At 40.8% G+C, this 23,322-nt stretch overlaps 1 protein-coding gene and 1 long non-coding RNA gene across 5 annotated transcripts in view; one reads left to right on the forward strand and one right to left on the reverse strand.

Moving 5' to 3' along the window:
* LOC149463454 (uncharacterized) overlaps window positions 1-3,161 on the forward strand; it is a 66,416-nt gene extending 63,255 nt beyond the window's left edge. For both annotated transcript variants that reach the window (XR_016312405.1, XR_016312406.1), the window contains 2 exons: window positions 2,669-2,825; window positions 2,925-3,161. This is a non-coding gene — a long non-coding RNA (uncharacterized LOC149463454). The remainder of the gene's footprint in view (window positions 1-2,668; window positions 2,826-2,924) is intronic.
* Window positions 1-23,322, reverse strand: part of HDAC6 (histone deacetylase 6) — a 76,061-nt gene that overhangs the window by 39,955 nt on the left and 12,784 nt on the right. For all 3 annotated transcript variants that reach the window (XM_089674978.1, XM_089674979.1, XM_089674977.1), the window contains 12 exons: window positions 22,857-22,979; window positions 20,414-20,499; window positions 18,081-18,165; window positions 14,790-14,830; window positions 14,611-14,707; window positions 11,698-11,795; window positions 6,306-6,410; window positions 6,160-6,228; window positions 3,427-3,553; window positions 3,230-3,295; window positions 2,357-2,416; window positions 211-300 (listed from right to left, as the gene is read on the reverse strand). In XM_089674978.1, the coding sequence (XP_089531104.1) occupies window positions 211-300; window positions 2,357-2,416; window positions 3,230-3,295; window positions 3,427-3,553; window positions 6,160-6,228; window positions 6,306-6,410; window positions 11,698-11,795; window positions 14,611-14,707; window positions 14,790-14,830; window positions 18,081-18,165; window positions 20,414-20,499; window positions 22,857-22,979 (1,047 nt within the window). The remainder of the gene's footprint in view (window positions 1-210; window positions 301-2,356; window positions 2,417-3,229; window positions 3,296-3,426; window positions 3,554-6,159; window positions 6,229-6,305; window positions 6,411-11,697; window positions 11,796-14,610; window positions 14,708-14,789; window positions 14,831-18,080; window positions 18,166-20,413; window positions 20,500-22,856; window positions 22,980-23,322) is intronic.

Genomic DNA, 23,322 nt, shown 5'->3' on the forward strand with positions numbered 1-23,322 from the left:
CAGGTGCTCTTTCCCCGCCAGCTGCCAAGCCAAGCTCGTGCATCTCTGACAGCACCAGTGGTCAAACTGCACGTGCATAGCTAATCACCCTATAAGGTCTACAACCATTTAAAATGTCTGACCCCATTGATAGGTAGTAAAATTAGCCACTATCATACTACAAATTTTGTAACAAAAAACACCAGTCTCAATGCAGATATTTCAGCTCACCTCAAGGGACAAAATAAGTCTTCCTTCAGCCAAAGACATGAGGAGATGTGTCAGGTGAGCAAAACATACTGGCGTGGCAGCCATCTCTCCCTGTACAAACAGACATGACGGAGGAAATAAGATATTGTTGACACATTGGATTATGTTTTTTTTTTTCAGAATGCAGACATAAACCAATTCTTATGGGTCTAATAACAAAACAGGATGATATGTGTGTGTGTGTACCACCTATGTACAGGACTCCTCTACCACATTGCTATGATAGACTGCTATGATGTTATGATAGGCTCACCCACCACACTGCTTTAGAAGACTTTTTGTAGTAGTGAAGGTCTGACAAATGCAGCCTTGCTGCCTGTCAGAATGATCTACACTGCTGTCTGCATCCCAGCTGAAGGGATTTCTTTTAATATCCCTCATTGGTAACGAAATACTGATGATATTGGACCTCACATGACAAGAAGAAGTCTGGACTGTATCATTAACAAGGTAGTGCCCTAATACTGAGCTTCAGTCAACAATGTGCAAAAGCCAGGGCAAACTTCTGTACTCAAGAACAAAACACAGCTAATGTTTGCAATAGGGGTGCACTGAAATTTTGGTGGGTGAAAACACCCCTATCAGCCATTGGCCGATATGAAAAAAAGCACTGATACAGATACAAATGCAGCTAGTCGATAAAGTTATGAAGGGGGAGATCCGGGTTAGCATTGGTCAGGTGAGGGCCATTGGTTTTAACTGTATAGTATTTGCAATTATATCTGAGATTTGTACCCTATTTAAAACCCAACATCAGCCAAATTTTTTTTTCCCTTGAATTGAGTGGGAAAGGTTAGAACTGCAACACATTTTTAATGTAGTGTTTGATTTCTCTGTAATCCCATTTTTAGTGACACTGTGTTTGTTGTTAGGATGTGACAGGGTGTTTTTAGGACTTGAAGTTCAATGAAATCTCCCAGACTGGAATACAGACTGCAATGAAACCATAAAAAAGTAGAAACTAGGGATGCACCAAAATTTCGGTGGCCAAAATGTTTCGGCTGAAAACACCCCTTTTGGCCATCGGCTGAAATGAAAAAAAGCACCAATACAGGTGCCGAAAAAAAAACACCACCTGCCCACCGCTGCTGCCACCGGAGGCCGCTCGGTAGTTCTCAGCATTACCTGAGAATCCAACAAACGATCCCAGCGCTGGGAATAGAGATTAGTGAAGGAAAGATGGCCTCCACTCATCTCTATGCCCTTGGAGGACCGGAGTGATGTCACTTCCGGTTCCGGCCATTTTGTAAAAAAAAAAAAAAAAAAGCACTAGATCAATGCTTTTTTTTTATCTGATGCTTTACATTGTAGAGGAGAGATGTGGGGTCTTATTGACCCCATATCTCTATATAAAGAGGACCTGTCACTAATTATTTCTATCACAAGGGATGCATGCATTCCTTGTGATAAGAATAGAAGTGATTAAATTTTTTTTTTAAAGGGAGAGTGCAACCCCCCCCAAAATGAAAAAAAGAGATAATTTAAAAAGTTTAAACGTGTCCCCGTCCCCCGTAGCACGTAGTGATGAACGCATGTGTAGGCCACGCCCACATATGTAGACAGTGTTCAAACCACACATGAGGTATCGCCACGAACGTTGGAGCAAACGCAATAATTCTAGCACTAGACCTCCTCTGTAATGTTATATTGCCAACTTGTAGACATTTTTAAAGTATCACCCATGGAGATTTTTAAGTACCGCAGTTTGACCACATTCCATGAACGTGCGCAATTTGAAAGCGTGACATGTTGGGTATCTATTTACTCGCCGTAACATCCTCTTTCATATTTTACAAAAAAATTGAGGTATATGTTGTGTTTTTTTTTGTTTTTGTAATCAAAGTGTATTTTTTTACAAAAAATATATATTCATTTTTAAAAACTGCGCATTTCGGTTTTTGGCCAAGTACATTTGGAATTTTCGTTTTCAGTTTCGGCACCAGAATTTTCATTTCAGTGCACCACTAGTTTGCAACCAATGCAGATTATATTGCTAGGTCACAATTTCCCTTGCAAGGTCTTCTTTATGAAGAGTCCACTTGGCCATGTGGTAATCAGGTCTACAAGCATGCTTTCTGGAACAAGGACAAGGCCAAGCTGATATTACCTTTGGATCTCCCACAACAGAGTCATATCCAGCTGCTACCAATACAAGGTGTGGCTGAAACTGCAAAGAGAAATAAGGTAAATATACTTTAAAAGTTCAATTTAACTCATAACTGATTATCCTGGTAACAATTAAAACTGGAATTGATAAAGATTGAATATAATGGGTCTGCAGAGAATTTCTAAACAAAAGTGAAGTTTTACCATATAAGAGAGACTAAGAATGGATGTTCTGCCTTCAGAAGGGAAATTCATTAAGCAATATTAAAATCAGCTACTAGATGGAGCCCACAATATATTTTCTGTTTTACAGAAACTAGACTGTTTAGATAAGAGCCAAGAGAGAAAAAAGACAGATGCATCCTGGGAGATCAGACTCCATTTTAAGAACTGAGGGAAAGGAACTAGCCATAATTCTCTGCTGTACATGTCATGGACTGAACTTACATCCTCTACAGGCAGCATCTCTGGTGAGCATAGACTTATTGCCATCTACAACCTAATCATTTTGTTGTGTTTGTATGTTTCATATATTGATTATATGTACTTCTTATCTGTTTTTTCAATAGCTTCACCCACTCTGTTTTGTTAACAAAGACTTCAAGACTACATTCAGTCTGGCTTATTTCAGAATAGGAATGCAGAATAGAATGCATGTCGAGCTACACACAGGGAAACGTGGCGAGGACAGAAAAATAGATTAAAGACAAAAGAAAAAGAATTAAAAGAAGTTTTACTAGTTACTATTTTTCAGAGTTCATTCCTACTTTTATAAAGGATTTAAAATAATAAATACATATACCAAATCCTGATATTTAAAATTGTTATTAAAGAATGAAACAAGTTTTGCAAGAGATGGTGGCAGAGAGATTACCTCATAGGCAACTGGGAGGAGGAGATGAAGGAATGCTGTGATATAATCTGCATCTTTCATTGCAATCTGTGAGAGAAATAGAAGTTTCTTTTGGGAAAAATGTACAATTTTTGCTAATATTATACACCAGCTGCAAAGTAAGGGGATCAAGGTACAGACAGCAAATTGTAAAGCAGGAATCCCAACACAAATCATACCTTATTCCAGGGCACATTTATGTTATAGCGTTCCCCACGCTCCTTCCCCACCGCGCTGCTGGAAGACTCAACAAGATGGGGCCAAAATTTTCCATTCTCATATCGGTGAATTGAAAAATACAACACACTGGAAGGAAGTAAAAAGGAAAATGTATAAGCAACACTGCAATTCAGAGCAGCTAACCATCAAGAAAGTCAAAGAAACAGACCTTTCACCAGCATTAAAGCAGAACACCAGGCAAATGTATCTATAGCCAAAACAGCATTCCTTAGCATTCGGGTGTAGTAGGGAATACTCTGAACCCCTATAACGTTTTTATTGCAGTATGTGTTTCAGCCGATTAGATTCATTCTTTTTATTTGTCCTGATGACCACAGTCATTAGAACACAGAGTGATGGTAAATCTATAATTTTACGGTCGTCACCAGCACAGATGGTGAGGGAAAATTCTTCAGTGGGGATGACTGTCACTTTTGGATTTCCACTCCAGGACAGGAAATGAAGGAAAATCTCCCAGTGGGTCGTTAAAGGGAAAATAAAGGCAGTAATACTTACCTTAGATCCAATGCCCGCAAAGTCCCTTGCTGGAGCCGACAATTTCTCCCCGGCTTCTACCGGGTGTCAGTCTTCAAGTGCCTTGATTGGCCAGCATGCACAGGGGTGCAGTCATCCCACAATTGCAGCTCAGTGTATATTCTAAAGAAGATTGCAAACAGGCAGGTAAGTGTATTTTATTGCAGAAGAGACATGCAATGACCCTGCCTGTTTGCAATTTTTTACTTTTTCACTTTAGTTCTGCTTTAGTCTAGCCAAAATAAAAAAAAAAAAAAAAAAAGGTATTTGCTAGACATACACCTAAGAAAACAGTGATACCAATTACAGTGGATATAAAAAGTCTACACACCCCTGTTAAAATGTCAGGTTTGTGTGATTTAAAAAAACGAGACAAAGATAAATAATTTCAGAACTTTCTCCACCTTTAATGTAACCTATAAACTGTACAGCTCAATTGAAAAACAAACTGAAATCTTTTAAAGGTGGGGGGGGAGTAAACATAAAAAACTAAAATAGGGTGGTTGCATAAGTGTGCACACCCTCTTATAACTGGGGATGTAGCTGTGTTCAGAATTAAGCAATCACATTCAAAATCAGTTTAAGTTTAAGGGTGTGCACACTTATGCAACCATATTATTTTAGTTTTTTATTTTCACTTCCCTCCTTCTAAAAGATTTCAGTTTGATGTTCAACCAAGTTGTACAGTTTATAGGTACATCAAAGGTGGAAAAAATTCTGATGATTCATCTTTGTCTCATTGTTTTACATCACAGAAATCTGACATTTTAACAGGGATGTTATGACTGCATTTTTTACAATGTCAGTTTTCAACTTAACAGTTTGGATGACTTTTAGGAACCATAAAGTCAATTATATCAACTCAGTTTCTGGTTAACAATGTGTTTGTCCTCTTTAATGCACTATAGCATACGTGACTCAAAGTACAGAATCTCCACACTCTGATTTCTATTATGCAGGAGATTGTTAGAATATTTTAAAGAAATACAGATTTCAGGAGATTAAACTGCAATATTCTCAAAATCATTTAATGACTTTTTTAATGGAAACCCTGGGCTAAGGAGTTACACTTCATTTTGAGTTCTAGATCAAGTTCAGTGTTACCAAATTCGGTAGCTTTTTAAAAGTATAAAAAAGAATGAATGCCACACTGCCTCCAAAAGCTTATATTTATGAGATAACCAACAGCCTAATGTTTTAAGCTTCTTCCACAATCATCAATTAATAAAAAAAAAAAAAATACATTTTTTAATTAATTGATGATTGTTGAAAACACATAGAACATTAGTCTGTTGGTTATCACATATATATAAGCTTTTGGCGGTAGCACATTATTCATTTATTTTTATATTTGTGATTATTTTTTTTTACTTTTTGCTTGCAGCTTTTATTTACACACTTGTGCAAAGGATAATCACGTATATACAGTAGCCTTTTAAAAGCGCTTCCAGGCAGGTTTGCAGCCTCTTGAGTCTTGATGTGAAAACTCCATCCCATACGCCAAAGTGTGTGGATGAGGCTGGTGTGAACTCAATGAGGAATGAAGCTCAGCTGTAGGAAACACACAGGTCTATTTTCTCAGAAAAGAGCCCTTCGGAAGAAAAGGATATTGGCTAGGTATCTGACAGTAAATTAGAGCCACACAGCAAATAATCTAGTCATAAACTGGCAAATGTGAGAATGAGAATAAGCAGGCAGCAATCTGTTTGTCCTCTGTAGTGCTAAATGCTGCCACTGTTTCTTGCAGACTGATGTCAGCTTCCAGATCAGTGCTAAACAGCCCATTTCTCACCTGAGCATTGTTGGTAGGTCCTAACTTGGATGAAAATCACTCACACTTGATTGAAATGTAGCTTTTAAATTGCACCTGTACTCAGTCCAAGGGCAATATAGTATTTCTTTATTCATAAAGGAGTAATAAAAGAGCTTCAAAACAAGCCATCAATGGCTGCAGGCACTGTGGAGCAATTCAGCCTCAAAAATCACAATACAGACTGCTTCTTCTGGGTCAATGACTTAGAAAGTAGCAAGGTCAGTGACACCCATAAACCTAGCATTTTCAGAAGTAAGGAGCCTCCATATTTCTAGAAGTACAGGTATATTTAAAGAAAACACATACACCAAGACTGACAGCTTGGCTCACAAGTAGGGTTACACACCTGGGATCATGTTCAAATATGAACTGTGTTCCTTGACCATGATGAATGTCCCAGTCTACAATCAGCACCCTAAAGAAGAAGAGAGGGAATTTAGCTGCTATATTATAATTAGCATGTTGCCATTGCCATATCACATTGAAACTCACCGCTTTACCCCAAGAGTGCGCTGAGCGTATTTGGCCGCAATAGCCAGATGATTAAACATGCAGTAACCGTTCATTTTGTCAGTGTGGGCATGATGTCCAGGAGGCCTGCCAAGGAAGCAACATGAAAGAAAGATTGCTTAAAGCAGAATGAATACAGAATATTACTATTTAGAACCTCGATATTACTGAAAAGAAAATCTTTAAACCCAAACTCCAATCAAAATGTTCTACTTCATCTATGTCCCTGTCAGGGGCGGACTGACCATTTGGGAACTCGGGCACTGCCCGAGGGCCCTGGGTCAGTAGGGGGCCCCATGAGATGCCCCTGCTACATTTTTCATAGGCTTTTTTGAGTTTGGGCAAGGACACAGGGGCCCCATGATCCCCTATTGCCCAGGGGCCCCATGAGTTGTCAGTCCGCCCCTGGTCTCTGCTTAGATTTCCCTGCATCTCCTTTTAGGAGAGAAAGTGATGGATAACCTCGGGACTCAGATAGAACCAAAACACATTTTTAAAAGAATGGAGAACAGTTAGAACTTCTAAGGCTACTTTCACACTACTCCGAATAAGCGTTTTTGCCACGGTGCTCTGCACTTTTGATGAGTTTGCATTAAGTTTTTCCCCCATATCTCTGGAATGGACAAAGCATTTCCCACAGGTGTGTTGTGTTTGTTATGCGTTTTTGACATTTTTTCCATTGATTATAATGGAGAAGTGCGGTTTTGCTGCATTTTTTAACCAAACATGCACCAAAAGTGCAGCAAGAAGGCTTTTAAAAACGCAACTGAAATGCAATGGACCAATGTGAAGAGTCCCCCTTGTGTGGGTTCCACAGGGACCAGAAGCGAGGAAAAATCTCAACAGGATTATAGACAAAAATTTCAACTATCCCTTATAGTTACCAAAATAATTAAAAAATAAATATTTGTCTGGAATTAGCAGTAAGCCTTTGGCATAGGCTAAGTGCAGAATCAATAGGTTTATTACAATTAAAAAGGCAAATTCAAATGCACAGAAATATAAAATGAAAGAGCTTATCTGCAAGCATGCCACATTAGGTGGAAGCTGTCCACCGGAAGAGTCACTTGTGTAAGCAGACAGCGTGTTCTCAGTTAGGAAACCAAGTCCAATGTTCCAAGAAGTGAGGAGAACCACTGTGGATCATAGGGCAGGATGTGATGTCACACCTGGGGTGGGCTGGTTGGTATGGGAATTCATTTCAGATCTCCTATTGGCTTCTTTCATAAACTATTAAAAACATAGACAGGCAAGGTCTATTAACAGGAGAAGTGGGGGTGGGTACCCAGCCAATCACAAAACACTCAGCAATCAAGGGGTAGTGCAAAGGTGGAGAGAGAGGAAAGGAAAAGATGAACACAAAACCACTGGGCTTGTCTATTGTTTAGTAGTGGGTCCTCAGCTATGAAGTGTTGGATAGCCTGAAGGCCTATCTGATGGGGTATACTTGTGTATAAGGAGCATATATCGAGCGATACCCATTTGTATGTGGGCTTCCACTGATATATACCAAGTGTGTCAAAGAGGTGTATGCCATCTCTAATGTAAGAGGGTAGAGATTAGGCAAGGGGCTCCGAAAATTGATCAATATACATAGAGAATCCACTAGTGATGCTTTCCATGGCTGCCACTATGGGCCATCCAGTTGGGTGGGAAGCATCCTTGTGGATCTTATGTAGATGGTAAAAATATGGAATTCTATAAAAATCTCCAGGAAGAAATGCAGCTTTAGTGATGGCATCATGTTCCAAAGCACCCTGCACAAGAAGATTAGCCTCAGCAGTAAACTTGGGTAATGGATCTTTAGACAATTTGAAGTATTATTGTCAGAGAGGAGGCGTGTATTCACTACATGTTATTCATATTAGTTTTGTTATAGTCCCTTTTTTCTGTTATTATTCATTGGTTGTGAGTGGCATTGGTCCGCTGGGTTCGGTAGTTTCACAGCAGCATTATATGCAGGAGATGGGGTTTTGTGTTTGTCTTTTCCTTTCCTCTCTCCACCTTTGAACTGCCTCTTTATTGCTTGATGTTTCATGATTGGCTGAGCCTGTGATACCCACCCCCACTCCCCCTGTTAAATAGAGCTTGCCTGTCTACGATTTTCAATTAATTGAGAAAAGAGCCAATAGGAGCTCTGAAATGCATTACCATAGCAACTAGCCCGCCCAGCTTTGACGTCACATCCTGCCCTGTGATCCAGAGTGGCTCTGCTCACTTCCTGGAACATTGGACTTGGTTTCTTCACTGGCAACACGCTGTTTGCTGTCACAAGTGGCTCTTCCGGTGGAAGGCTTCCATCCAATGTGGCATGGCTGCAGATAGGCTCTTTGGTTGTATATTTCTGTGAGTTTGCATTTGGCATTTTAATCGTAATAAACCCCTTGCTGCTGCACTTACCTGGTGCCCCCTTCTGTTCCTTTCTGTAATATCAGAGATTCGTTTCTGTCTCAGGTGGAACTGCCTACTGAAGTGTAACACCCTTCCTATGGTATTTTTATGAACTACCTATGCTACACAAGTGTATCTTTGTATTTATCCAGGGGATAGAGGCTAACTTATGTGGATGGAGCATTAGCATTTGCTTGCACCACAATTTCATTTGTTCCTTGTGTAAGCCTGTGGCATGCCTGCAACCTTATCTCTTTTAAAGTGACTAATTTTGAGTTGTTGCATGGAAGTAAAGCTATAGTTCTAACCAAAAAGCCAAACTCCTACCACTTTTTCTTAAATCTTTTTTTATTTTCTTAGATTTGGATAGAGTGGGTAAGGGTTTCAACTAGTGCTGCACTGAAATGAAAATTCTGGTTCCAAAAATGAAAATTGAAAATGCACTTGCCCGAAAACCAAAACCGACATGCGCAGTTTTTAAAAATAATTATATATTTTTTGGAAAAAAATACACTTTGATTAAAAAAAAACAAAAAAAAACAATATATACCCCAATTTCTTTGTAAAATATGAAAGAGGATGTTTCGGCGAGCAAATAGATACCCAACACCCTTTAAAATTGCACACGCTCATGGAATGGCGTGAAACTCTGGTACTTAAAAATCTCCATGGGTGATGCTTTAAAAATGTCTACAGGTTAGCAGTATAAAGTTACAGAGGAGTTCTAGTGCAAGAATTATTGCTCTTGCTTCGACGTTCGTGGCGATACCTCACGTGTGTGATTTGAACACCATTTACATATGTGGGCAGGGCCAACGTATGCGTTCACCACTACGTGCGAGCACGGGGGGCACTTTAACCATTAGCCGCCCGGCCAATGGCCGTTTGGCGGCTTCAGATGTGCCTCTTCATTTTGGGTGCACGCCATTTGGCGTGCTCCCGCACATGTGCCGTTTGCGGTAATGCAGAGCGGCGCAGCAGCGGGATCTGTCACGGGCCGTGCACCTCGGACACGGCCGATGACAGATCCGAGTACCGGCTCCCGTTGCTGGTACCATGTGACCTGCTGCGACCAATCACAGCAGGTCACATGACAGTTGTATACAATGGATGGCTTCATTCATGATGCCATCCATTGTATACTAGTGCCTAGCTGTGAATGGTCACAGCTAATCACATGCACATGTCATGTGATTAGCTGTGACCAAATCACAGCTAAGCACAAAAAAAAAAAAAAAAAAAAAAAAAAGCTGAATGAATCGATTTCATTCGGGTAAATGCTTGCTTATAGCAAAGTAATTCTTTGCTATAAGCAAATTGTGTAAAAAAAAAAACAAATACTGATCACTTCCCCAAAGTAGTACAGTGTTACTATGGTAACATTGTACTACTTTGGTCATAGTAAAATATGAAAAAAAAATCTTAAAAAAAATAAAAAAAAATGTAATAAAAAATTAAATATAATAAAAAAATTAAAAAAATTAAAAAAAATATATATATTTTTTTTTTTCATACTGTCACCAGTCAGTGTCCCTGTTAACCGCCATGCCAGTTATATGATGACGCTGTACTGCACTGGTGACAGTATGTAAAAAAAAAAATAGTGAAAATAATTTTTTTAATTTTTTCATTTTCCGAAAAATTATGACATAAAAATACAACTTCAAAAAACTTGCCATGCCTCTTATGAAGTACGTCGGACTGTCTACTCTGCAAAAAGGGGTCATTTGTGGGATATCTGTACTGTTCTGACATTCTTGGACCTCAAGAAATTAGATTGATCAGTACTTCAGGATTGATCAATATTCAGATCTATACCATAGTTTGTGAACTCTATAACTTTCCTACAAACTAAAAAATACATCCTAATTTGGGTTATTTTCACCAAAGACATGTAGCAGAATACATCTTGGCCTAAATTTATGAAGAACAATTATTTATTTGTAAACTTTTATAACAGAAACAAAGAAAAATGTGTTTTTTTTTCAAAATTTTTGGTCTTTTTTTGTTAATTTAGCAAAAAATAAAAACCCCAGTGGTGATTAAATACCACCAAAAGAAAGCTCTAGTTGTGTGAAGAAAATGATAAAATTTTAGTTTGGGTACAGTGTTGTATGACCGCGCAATTGTCATTCAAAGTGTGAGAGCGCTGAAACCTGAAAAATGGCCTGGGCAGGAAGGTGTAAAATTGCACGGTATTGAAATGGTTAAACTTTTTTTTTTTTAATTTAATGGGTTTTTTGTTTATTTGTTTTTGTACTGTCCCTTTAAAAAAATGTAATCACTTTTATTTTTATCACAAGAAATGCATGCATCGCTTGTGATAGAAATAATTAGTGACAGGTCCTCTTTATGGAGAGATATGGGGTATCTCTCCTCTGCATTGTAAAGCGCTAGATAAAAAAAGCATTAATCTAGTGCTAAAAAAAAAAAAAAAAAAAAAAAAAAAAATGGCCGGGACAGGAAGTGACATCGCTCCAGTTCTCCAAGGGCATAGAGATGAGTGGAGGCCATCTTTCCTTCACTCATCTCTATGCCCAGCGCCAGGATTTTAAGGCAGAGAACTACGAAGCAGCGGCCGGTGGCGGCAGCGGCGGGGGTTTTTCAGCACCTGTATCGGTGCTTTTTTTCATTTCGGCCGACGGCCGAAAAGGGTGTTTTCAGCCGAAACATTTCGGTCACCCAAATTTCGGTGCATCCCTAATTTCAACTTTTTTATGGTTTCATTGCAGTCTTTATTCCAGTCTGGGAGATTTCCTTGAATTTCAAGTCCTAAAAACACCCCGTCCCATCCTAACAAACACAGTGTCACTAGGACAGGAATTACAGAGAAATCAAACACTACATTAAAAATGTGTTGCAGTTCTAACCTTTCCCACTCAAATCAAGGGAAAAAAAAATTTGACTGATGTTGGGTTTTAAATAGGGTACAAATCTCAGATATAATGGCAAATGCTATACAGTTAAAACCAATGGCCCTCACCTGACCAATGCTAAGCCGTTGCGGATCTCCCCCTTCATAACTTTATCGACTAGCTGCAAGACAGAGCCGGCAGCCCAGCAGGATGCAGTGAATGAAGCCTGTAGGAAAAGGGAACATTTTATATAAATAAAGCCAAAACCTGTTTTAAGGCTACTTTCACACTGCTCCACAGTAAAAAAAAAAAAAAACATGCATCTTTGCCATGTTTATGGTGCATTGTAAATTTGTGAAAAAAATGTGACTCAAAATGCACCAAAAACGCAACCACGGGTGTTTTTGATGTATTTTCCATTAATTTCAATGTGGAAGTGTGTTTTTTTTTACTGCACCAAAATTGCAGCAAGCAGGACTTTGAAAAACACAATGGACCTGCACCTGACCAATGTGATGAGTTCCATAGGATTTAATGGTCATGCAGTCACGCAAAAACAGAAGAAAAACGGATCAGTGTGAAGGCAGCCTAAATTAATCTCAACATAATTTTCTTTAGCATGTTCAAGAAAAGCCTCATAAGACACACATATGAATACTTAGACAACATTTTGCTTACAGAACCCTAAATTTGAGGAGACTAAGGCCTAAAGCAGTATTAAACCCTAAACCAAAAATGTAATATATTGCAGCTTCTTAATCATTAGATATGGTGGCTGCATTAGTTTCATTTTTAGGCTTTTCCCCCTATCTTTTCACCTGGTGATCTGGCCAGTAACAACCTCCTGTATTAGAGTGCCTCTAAATGAAAGAGCACAAGGCCACCTTTGGACAGCAGCATTGTCAGTCTGCAGGGAGAAGAGTTTTAGATGTACTAGCAGATTTAGAAACAGTAACAACATGAAGCTGAACCTCAGCTCACAATGCAGTTGCACAAGCAGTTAAAGCAACATTTGTTTTTCTTTTGGGATCAAGGTTTTACACAAATAAAAGCTGATTATTGTAAGCAGCCCATCCCTCTTTAAAGGCTGCTAAGGCTGGTTATAGGTTGGGACGGTTGACATTTTTTGTGTAGTTGGCTAATTTGGATGCAGAAACGCACTGGATGCCTTTGCTGTTATGTTGGTATAGCCGGGTGTCACATGCATCCCCGTACCTTTAAGGAAGGATGGGCTCCTCAAGGCACACCTGCCCTTAACCTATCCATTTATACATGTGCTCCCACTATGGAGGCTTTGGAAATTTTAGTTAGGTCCACAGTATACAGAGGACCCTTGACGTGGGACTGTGACTTACGCATGTATTTGCAAATGTGTGCACACTCTGTTTTTAATGCAAACTGTTAGACAGGGCCAAATTGGTTGTTTTGCAGGCTGACTGGTAAGTGTTGCTGGGAAATCCTTTGTGCATTGCCCTTCCATGTGCACCTTACTGCTAAGGCTGGTTATAGGTTGGGACGGTTGCCATTTTTTGTGCAGTTGTTAATCAGTTTCAGCTGCTTTGGTGTTAGTGAAATTTACAACAGGTCCACTAGATGGGCAACAATGAGACGACCCCCAAAACAGGAGTGGTTTTATAGGTGGAGGCCATTGACATTTTTTTCCCTACTCATCTGTTCTGACAATTGTGCACTAGTTTTGCATTTGGTTAGGGTCAGTGTCACTACTGGTAGCATGAGGCGAAACCTGGACCCTACAGAGGTTGCACAGGCAGTCTAACTCCTCCAGGATAGCACATCAATACGTGCCATTGCCAGAAGGTTTGCTGTCTCTCCGAGCACAGTCTCAAGAGCATGGAGGAGATTCCAGGAGACAGGCAGTTACTCTAGGAGAGCTGGACAGGGCCGTGGAAGGTCCTTAACCCAGCAGCAGGACCGGTATCCGCTCCTTTGTGCAAGGAGGAAGAGGGTGAGCCCTGCCAGAGCCCTACAAAATTACCTCCAGCAGGTCACTGGTGTGAATGTCTCTGACCAAACAATCAGAAACAGACTTCATGAGGGTGGCCTGAGGACCCGACGTCCTCTAGTGGGCCCTGTGCTCACTGCCCAGAACCATAGAGCTTGATTGGCATTTGCCATTGAACACCAGAATTGGCAGGTCCGCCACTAGCACCCTGTGCTTTTCACAGATGAGAACAGGTTCACCCTGAGCACATGTGACAGACGTGAAAGGGTCTGGAGAAGTCGTGGAGACTGTTATGCTGCCTGTAACATCGTCGGTGATGGTCTGGGGAGGCATATCCATGGATGGACGCACAGACCTCTACAGGCTAGACAATGGCACCCTGACTGCCATTAGGTATCGGGATGAAATCTTTGCACCCATTGTCAGACCTACACTGGTGCAGTGGGTCCTGGGTTCCTCCTGGTGCACGACAATGCCTGGCCTCATGTGGCAAGAGTATGCAGGCAGTTTCTAGAGGATGAAAGAAGTGATATTACTGAATGGCCGCACTCACACCTGACCTAAATCCAATAGAACACCTCTGGGATATCATGTTTTGGTCCATCCGACGCCGCCAGGTTGCACCTCAGACTGTCCAGGATCTCAGTGATGCCCTGGTCCAGATCTGGGAGGAAAATACCCCAGGACACCATCCGTCATCTCATTAGGAGCATGCCCCGACGTTGTCAGACATGCATACAAGCACGTGGGGGCCATACAAACTACTGAGTACAATTTTGAGTTGCTGCAATAAAATTTCAGCAAAATGGACTAGCCTGCTGCATCATTTTTTCACTTTGATTTTTGGAGTGTCTTTGAATTTAGTCCTCTGTAGGTTGATAATTTTTATTTTTATAAAATGATGGGGCATCCTTACATTCCTAACACATTACCCAGTCCATATCAGTATAGATATCCAGCATGATATTTTTCTCCATTGAGAACTGATGTGTTTTCAGAGTGTTCCTTTAATTTTTTTTGAGCAGTGTATATACATGCACACATACTACAAATTTCCTTGAAGGAAGATTTTACTTACAGGGTGAAGGTAAACAGAGTCGTAGCGATCTGACAGCTCTCTGAGTTTTTCCTCTGTCATTTTCTGAGTGGACTTCATCAGTTCAACAAACTCTGGACTAAACGAACAGCAAGAAAACACAAAGTCAGTTACAATCTCTGTTGCTTTGATGGGTAGCAGGGACACATTTGCATCCATACCTGTGAACAAGCAGGAGATCTGCATCCGATGCTTCTCTAGCCTGTTTTAAAAGAGAGTCACATGATCAATGTAAAGCAATACCACATTCACTCTTTCACTGCAAAAAAGTCAGTCAAGTAATAGTTATGGCTCCTTTTATTTTAAGTGGACCTATAATTAAAGTCTCCCTTTACTATGTCCATGCAGAATCATTTAACTTCCACTCTTTTTAATAGTACATACCTGTTCTATGGTACGCCATCCAACCATCAGGAGTGAAGAAAGGCATCTCAGTGTAAACTCTAAAATAACTTGTTAGAGCATAGACAAGGTCATCTACTTTCCCCACTCCCATGTGATGGCCAATCTTCACCACTGTCATGCTTAATATATCGCAGCTCAGCAATCCTTAAATGTGGTAGCTGCATTAGTTTTCATTTTGTGGACTTTTTTCCTTTTTTTTCATCTTGTGATCCAGTCATTAAGTCTGTTATTATTCAACTTCCTTAAAAAGACCAAGCTGTCAAGCAAAAATGGCAGTCGGAAGGTTGAGAAAAACCATTTAACATGAACAAGAGTGCTTGCAATGTTCAGCGTTCATTAATTTATGTAAAACCTTTACTCCAAATGTAAAAATAAATGCTGGTTTTACTACTAAAAAAGTGTTATCTGGAGTCAGGCTTTATTTTTTAGTTAAGTCCGTGTAAATTTGCTAGTGCACCTAACACTACCCACCCTACAGATTGACAATATTGCTGTCCATTGGTGGCTCCATTGCTCCTCCATCTTTGGTGGAGCCAGTACAAGATAGGAAATGTGTTACCGGTCATATCACCAGGTGAAAATAAAGAGGAGAAAAGCCTATACGACGTTCTCTCAGAACGCGCCCTCCCTCCTATGGACACAGCTGATCACGTGATGTGGTAAAAGGCCAATCACAGAAGCCTTTTACCACGTGATCAGCCATGTCCAATGACACAGCAGATCACCGGAAAATGCAGTTGCCGGTTATCGGCTGCAGTTTCCTCACACTGTCACAGCATGAGGAAAGTACTGCCGATAACCAGCAATTGTCAGAAGATCAGTGTCCTGATGATCAGTGCCCAGCAGTGATACCCACCTGTGCCCAGCAGTGTCACCCACAACTGCCCAGCAGTGCCACCCACAACTGCCCAGCAGCGCCCACCAGTGCAATCCATCAGTGCCCAGCAGCGCCGCCAGTCAGTGCTGCCCATTAGTGCTGCCTATAAGTGCCGCCTATCAGTGCCCATCATTGTTGCATATCAATGCCGCCTCATCAGTGCTGCCTATCAGTGCCCATTAGTGCTGTCTATCCGTGCCACCTCATCGGTGCCGCCTATCAGTGCAGACTCAACGCACATCAGTGAAGGAGAAAAATTATCTGTTTGCAAAATTTTATAATAGAAACAAAGAAAAACAATTCTGTTTTCAAATTTTGTGCTTTTTTTTATATCGCAAAAAATAAAACACCCAGCGGCGAGTAAATACCACCAAAAGAAAGCTCTATTTGTGTGAAAAAAAAATTATAAAAATTTCATATGGGTACAGTGTTGCATGACCGCGCAATTGTCATTCAAAGTGCGACAGTGCTGAAAGCTGAAAATTGGCCTGGGCAGGAGGGGGGTATAAGTGCCCTGTAGGTAGGTGGTTAAACAACTGATAACTTGCTATTTATTATGTTTTTGATTTGGGGATTAAAAAAACATTTAGGCCAATAAGGCTATTTAAGAAGAAAAAAAAAAAACGGTGCTGATAGGTATAAACTGCAGGCTTGGCTGGCACACATTCCTATCGACCAATGAGTCAGCCCAATATAGTGATGAGCCAATAGGAGGGCAGACAGTCTTTGACACTACAAGGAAATTTTCCTGGCAGGAACATCCTGGCATTAGTAGAGTAAGTAATGAATGCTACACACATCCATAGACATCTCTAGGAGCCACCACTTTATACCTGTCAGCAGTTGTTTTTTCTTGTTAAATTACCAGTGTCACTTTAAAGCCCCCGCATGCCTTAATTCTCAGAAAATGTATATTATATAGGGCGCGCTTGTTGGAGCCCAACAGATGTAGCAGGTGAAGGGGGCGGTAATGCATTTTGGAGCATGCTCAATAGGCTCCTTCTTCAGACCTGAGCCCAAGTAGAACCCTGACATTTTTATAGTGTGAAGGGAATGGGAGGGAGGCAAGTAATTCCTGTGTCCTAAGGACCTACATGTTTTCCTGCAGAAGGAGCCTATTGAGCATGGTCCGAAATGCATTACCGCCCCCTTTACCTGCTACATCTGACTCTGCTCTCCAAGCTTCATTTTTGATGCACAGGCACATCCTGGACTCTACTTCCTGATCCTATAGGCATAGTTTGCTGCTGGACGGCTGGATGTCCCACCTGGATCTAATTACCATACGATGAGTCTTTTTAACCATTTCTCTTGTAAGTGCAAATTTTCGATTGTTTACTTAATAAATTGTCAATACTGCACTTAAAGGCGCCTTCCTCTCTTTTTCATGCCTTAATTCTCCCCTCCCCCTCTGCAGCACATAATTACCTTTCCTTCAATCCCCCACCAATCCATTTAGTTCCAGGAGCTAAAGTAAATTCCTGACTATTTAATGGAGCAACGGAGGAGCAAAAGAAGGCAAGTATATATGAGGGGCTAAATAAAAGTGAATCTGTTGCTTTGCTTTGCATGGGAAAAGCACAGATTTACTTTGAATTAAAGGCAGGTGTTTAGGCATCTGACCCACACCAGCATCAGTCAAGTAAAAAGCCCCCCCCCCCCCCCAATCGGTTGTTATAACAGTTCATGAAACCCTGCTGACTCGTATTATGTACAGTACTTGCACTTGGCTCTGCGCAAGGTATCACTGGAGAAACATATCCTATTGATGTCCCTTCCACTGCGCCCAGAAAAACTGACAAGTGCAGTTCAATGCAGGGGAAGCTCAGAGGGCAGCTTGCAAGTCCGTCTACATCTCTGATAGTGAAGCCATTACCTACTCTGAGAAAAACAGACTTTCACTACATGCAGCCCCAGAATAACTGCCAGCTATGTGCCCAGAAATTTGAATATTTGTTTTGGGGTGTGGCCATCCTTCATCCTAAGCATATCCTAGTGAAGATCTGAACCAAAATATAATAATTCTAAGTTCCACCAATGCAGTACAAGGTTGTTCTGCTTCCTTTATGATGCTACAAAGTGGATCGACATAAGTTGTTGGATCAGTGTGCTTTACTTTCATCAGAATTGGCCTCATTAGCCAACAATTTGCAAGTCTTGCAACACTTACAGATATTTTAATGCAACGATCCACCAGACCATACTGTGCCAGCTTCTCTTTTACTGCCAAGAATCGTGCAGGACACTCTGGGAATCTGAACAGAAAAAAAGCAATTTTAATTCTGAAGATGCAATTTTACCTATGATTGCAGTGAGTTACCAGATGGGAACAGTCACCTCCACCCATTACTAAAATATCACTGCATTTACCATACTGTACTTCTATGGAATAGCCACTAGCAGGGAATAGCACTGCCTCTTATCAATTCTCTAGAGCAGGGGTGTCAAACTGGCGACCCTCCAGCTGTTGTGAAACTACAAGTCCCATCATGCCTTAGCCTTTAGGAGTCATGCTTTTAACTGTCAATCTTGCAATGCCTCATGGGACTTGTAGTTTGGCAACAGCTGGAGGGCCGCCAGTTGGACACCCGTGCTGTAGAGGAATCTATGGGGAATGCATCTGTAAGGGGCCACGACTTCTGGAGGTGCAAAGTGCTCCCTATTATGATGAAATTGCACCCTTCTTCTCCTTAAAGCGGAGCTCCGCCCAAAAGGGGAAGTTCCGCTTTAAGGACTGCTCCCCATTAAGCATTGGCACCTTTGGGGGGCGGGCACCCAAATTTGACAGGTACCCGCTCCCACTTCCGGTCTGATCGCCTAGGCGATCGGAAACAGAAGGTGTCCTCCCTCCCTTTAGTCTTTTGGGACACATGACAGGTCCCAGAAGACTACAGGACCATTCATGAAGTGCAGCCCTACTCGCCCATGTGCAGTGGGTACCCGGCTGTAAAGCTGCAAGCTATCACAACCGGGTGCCCACACTGAAGCTGCTGGCCTCCTGGAATACAGGACGGCCGGTGAAATGGGCTGCAGAGGACACACCACGGGACCGAGGGACAGGTAAGTGGCTGTTTTTTAAAAGTCAGCAGCTACAGTTTTGTAGCTGCTGACTTTTATTTTTTGACAAGGTAAGTGGAACTCTGCTTTAACCTCAAGGCTCGGTTTACACTGCCGCGATTTGGGATCCGACTTGTAAGGCCACAAGTCGCATGACATGTGAAATCCCATGTTAGTCAATGAGAGCCGTCTTAATTAGCACTACTGAAGACGCTCCGGCTTTAGAAAAGGTTCCTGTACCACTTCAAGGAGACTTCTATCCGACTTGTGTCCATATACTTTAATAGAAGTCGCCTCCAAGTCGGAGCCTCATCTATATTGATGTGATTAGGATCCAACATTACAGGAAGATTACCCAGGCATTCCCTGAAAGTTGCTTCAAAGTAGTACTCAAGTTGCCTGGAAAAGTTGCACTGCTAGTCACGTGACTTTCAAGTAGTAGTAGTGTGAACTGAGACTAAGACTACATTTACATGGCCATAAAAAGTTTACTGATCTTATTACCCATGTTTTTTGCTAGCATGAAAGTTCCTGCATAATAATCAGCAAGTACTTGTGTAAAATTGTCCAGTTATTTTTTTCTCCAAATACCTGCACCTGGCATATGTATATACATTTGTCTTTAGACACAGATATTTGGATTTTGTGTTACAAATCTGAATGCAGTACATGCTTATACACCTGTGTGAATGTCTCTATTAAAAACAATGCAGCCACGTTCAGATACCTAGATAAAAATCTCTTCTAAATGCGTTTTTTTGTTTTTGTTTTGTTTTTTAGGCCACGTGAATAAAGCCTAAAAAGGTTTTGAATGGTGCCCTACTAATAATAAACATCAGAGTCAAGTCACAAAATTTTAACTATCTTGCTTTTTCTTATAGACCATTATTTTCACCAATGACTGCAAATCATAAAGCTGCTTATACCATCCACTTGGCTGAAAATAACCTGTTATATGCAAATAGCTATGTGAATTGAGCATTATGCCCTAAACCCAAACTTCAGCAAAATTATTTTTTCCTCATGCAATGGGGCTGTGCCTGTACTGCATGGGTCAGATGCTCATTTATCTAGGGGTGAGCACGTAGTTTATATTCGCCTAAACATTCGATCCTCCGGAAAGCCGCGCTCCCCCAGTCCAGCGGTGGACTGTTCCTTATCTATGGAGTGTGCTGTGTGTGTGATGATGTCAGGAACAGTCCATTTTCAAGACTGCTGAAGCACGAGGGTGCCAGACCGGTCTTGTGTAGGAAGGATCAGGTAAGTATATCTCTGCTGTCCTTCCCACAGAATAAAATGAGCAGTTAACTCATGCATTTCAAGCACAGACCCACTGCACAGGGAAAAAAAATTGCTCAGAGTTCAGCTTTAAACAAGACATAACTTTTCCACAAAAATCTGAGGAAACAAATGCACTTGGTAATAATAGAACATCCAATGCATTACTTGTCATCCCAAAGACAGTATGGCAGAGTCATTCGGTCATCGGATACAAGGCCAGTTTCTACTGCAGGTGAATCTCTGTCCAAACGCTACAAGAAAAAAAAAAAAGTATATAAAAAAAATCATCAAAATGTACTTATCTAAAGAGTTTTGACACTTTGGACACTAAAAGAAGTCTAACACATCTACTATCCTTTACTACAAGCACTGCTCTGCTGCCAAACATGCTTTATAACTCTTACATACAACATAAAAAGGTAATCCAAACTCCAGCCAAAATTATTTTTGTTTTTGACAGAGTGGGTAACAGTCAAACCCTTTGTCAAATCCTTATAGCAGGAGATCTAGGATATATGAAAGACTAACAAGTCCTATAAGATAATATGAATGTGTACATAACAGATAATGCAGCTGCTCCTCGATTCTTTCAAACACAACTGCAGTGGAATACGTAGTTGCTCCTTATTGACAACCAATTAGTATTGAGAGTTGTAATTTTGTTCTCAGGGCTTATGTAATGTGGTAATTCGCACATATTACAATGCATACTCGTTTTTATTACCTTCTAATGTTGGCATTATGCACATACAGCACATCAGAATGCAATGCAAGTCCTACTATTTTCAGCGCTGAACTGAAGCCAAAGGACATAGGCAGATTGTCTTGTTCTTGCACTGAGGCTGCACTGAGCAACACAGCCCAACACTGCTAATGTTAAAGAGCCTTTACTTTCCAATCCCCTCTTTTTCCTTACTGATGAACGCAGCAGGTGTTTTCAAGCAACTTGCTACAGTGCCTTAAAAAGTATTCATACCCCTTGAAATTTTCCACATTTGGTCATGTTACAACCAAAAATGTAAATGTATTTTTTTGGGATTTTATATGATAGACCAACACAAAGTGGCATATAATTGTGAAGTGGAAGGAAAATGATAAATGGCTTTTACAATTTTTTACAAATAAATATCTGAAAAGTGTGGCGTGCATTTGTATTCAGCCCCTTTTACTTTGATACCCCTAACTAAAATCTAGTGGGACCAATTGCCTTCAGAAGTCACCTAATTAGTAAATAGAGTCCACCTGTGTGCAATTTAATCTCAGTATAAATAAAGCTGTTCTGTGAACCCTCAGAGCTTTGTTAGAGAACATTAGGTAACAAACAGCATCATGAAGGCCAAGGAACACACCAGAGAGGTCAGGGATAAAGTTGTGGAGAAGTTAAGAGCAGGGTTAGGTTCTAAAAAAAATATCCCAAGCTTTGAACATCTCATGGAACACTGTTCAATCCATCATCTGAAAACGGAAAGAGTGTGGCACAACTGCAAACCTACCAAGACATGGCCGTCTACCTAAACTGACAGGCCGAGCAAGGAGAGCATTAATCAGAGAAACAGCCAAGAGGCCCTAGGAAACTCTGGAAGAGCTGCAGAGATCCACAGCTCATGTGGGAGAATCTGTCCACAGGACAACTATTAGTCGTTCACTCCACAAATCTGACCTTTATGGAAGAGTGGAAAGAAGAAAGCCATTGTTGAAAGAAAGCCATAAGAATACCCATTTGCAGTTTGTGAGAAGCCATGTGGAGGACACAGCAAACATGTGCAAGAAGGTGCTCTGGTCAGATGAGACCAAAATGTAACTTTTTTTTACCTAAAAGCAAAACGCTATGTGCGGCGGAAAACTAACACTGCATATCACCCTGAACACACCATCCCCACCGTGAAACATGGTGGTGGCAGCATCATGTTGTGGGGATGCTTTTCTTCAGCAGGGACAGGGAAGCTGGTCAGAGTTGATGGGAAGATGGATAAAGCCAAATACAATCTTAGAAGAAAACCTGTTAGAGTCTGCAAAAGACTTGAGATTAGGACGAAGGTTCACCTTCCTGCAGGACAAAGACCCTAAACATACAGCCAGAGCTACCATGGAATGGTTTAGATCAAAGCATATTCATGTGTTAGAATGGCCTAGTCAAAGTCCAGGCCTAAATCCAAGTGAAAATCTGTGGCATCCAATCTGACAGAGCTTGAGCTATTTTGCAAAGATTTTTCTCAAAGAAGAAAATGTCACTCTGTAGATGTGCAAAGCTGGTAGAGACATCCCCAAAAAAGACTTGCAGCTGTAATTGCAGCCAAAGGTGGTTCTACAAAGTATTGACTGAATACAAATGCACGCCACACTTTTTAGATATTTATTTGTAAAAAAATGTTGAAAACCATTTATCATTTTCCTTCCACTTCACAATTATGCGCCACTTTGTGTTAGTTTATCACATAAAATCCCAATAAAATACATTTACGTTTTTGGTTGTAACATTTCAAATTTCAAGGGGTATGAATACTTTTTCAAGGCTCTGTATGTATGACCAGTTGCCTGACAAGATACAGGAAGTCTTCTTCTCCCCTTTAATAGATAAAAATAATGTTCTGATGTCATTCAGTCTTACCAGCCCATCTAGTTGATCACAAATGTCCCTTTCTGGTGTCTTTCGCATGCGGTAGCCTCTCTTCTTTACTTCCTGCAAAGTTGGAGGACACTGGGGGGAGGTACTTTTCTTCCCAGGCTTCTTCTATAATGTAGACATGGGTAACATTATTTTTTTTTTATTTTTCTTTTATCATAAGACAGCAATAGCTATAGCAACAAAAACAAACTTGTATTTAAAGTGTTACTAAACCCAGGACCCTGTAAACACTATATCTGGTGTCCAACAGTACACAGAACATGGAAATGCAATTATTTTAGTAACTATAAACTGCTAAATACCTTTTCTCATCAGCAGTTAGAGCAGTCTTGTGACTTCTATCAGTGTCCAGCAGAGCTTGTAGGAGGAGTTTTCTTTCTGCTCTAAGAGGATGCAGAACCCCTGACCTTTGTCTGGGCAGTGCTGACTGGCCCTGTGCTGACCACAT

This window comes from Staurois parvus, unplaced genomic scaffold, assembly GCF_062004578.1.
Source record: "Staurois parvus isolate SC_StPar_1 unplaced genomic scaffold, SC_StPar_1.0 ptg000154l, whole genome shotgun sequence".
NCBI classification, from domain to species: Eukaryota; Metazoa; Chordata; class Amphibia; order Anura; family Ranidae; genus Staurois; species Staurois parvus.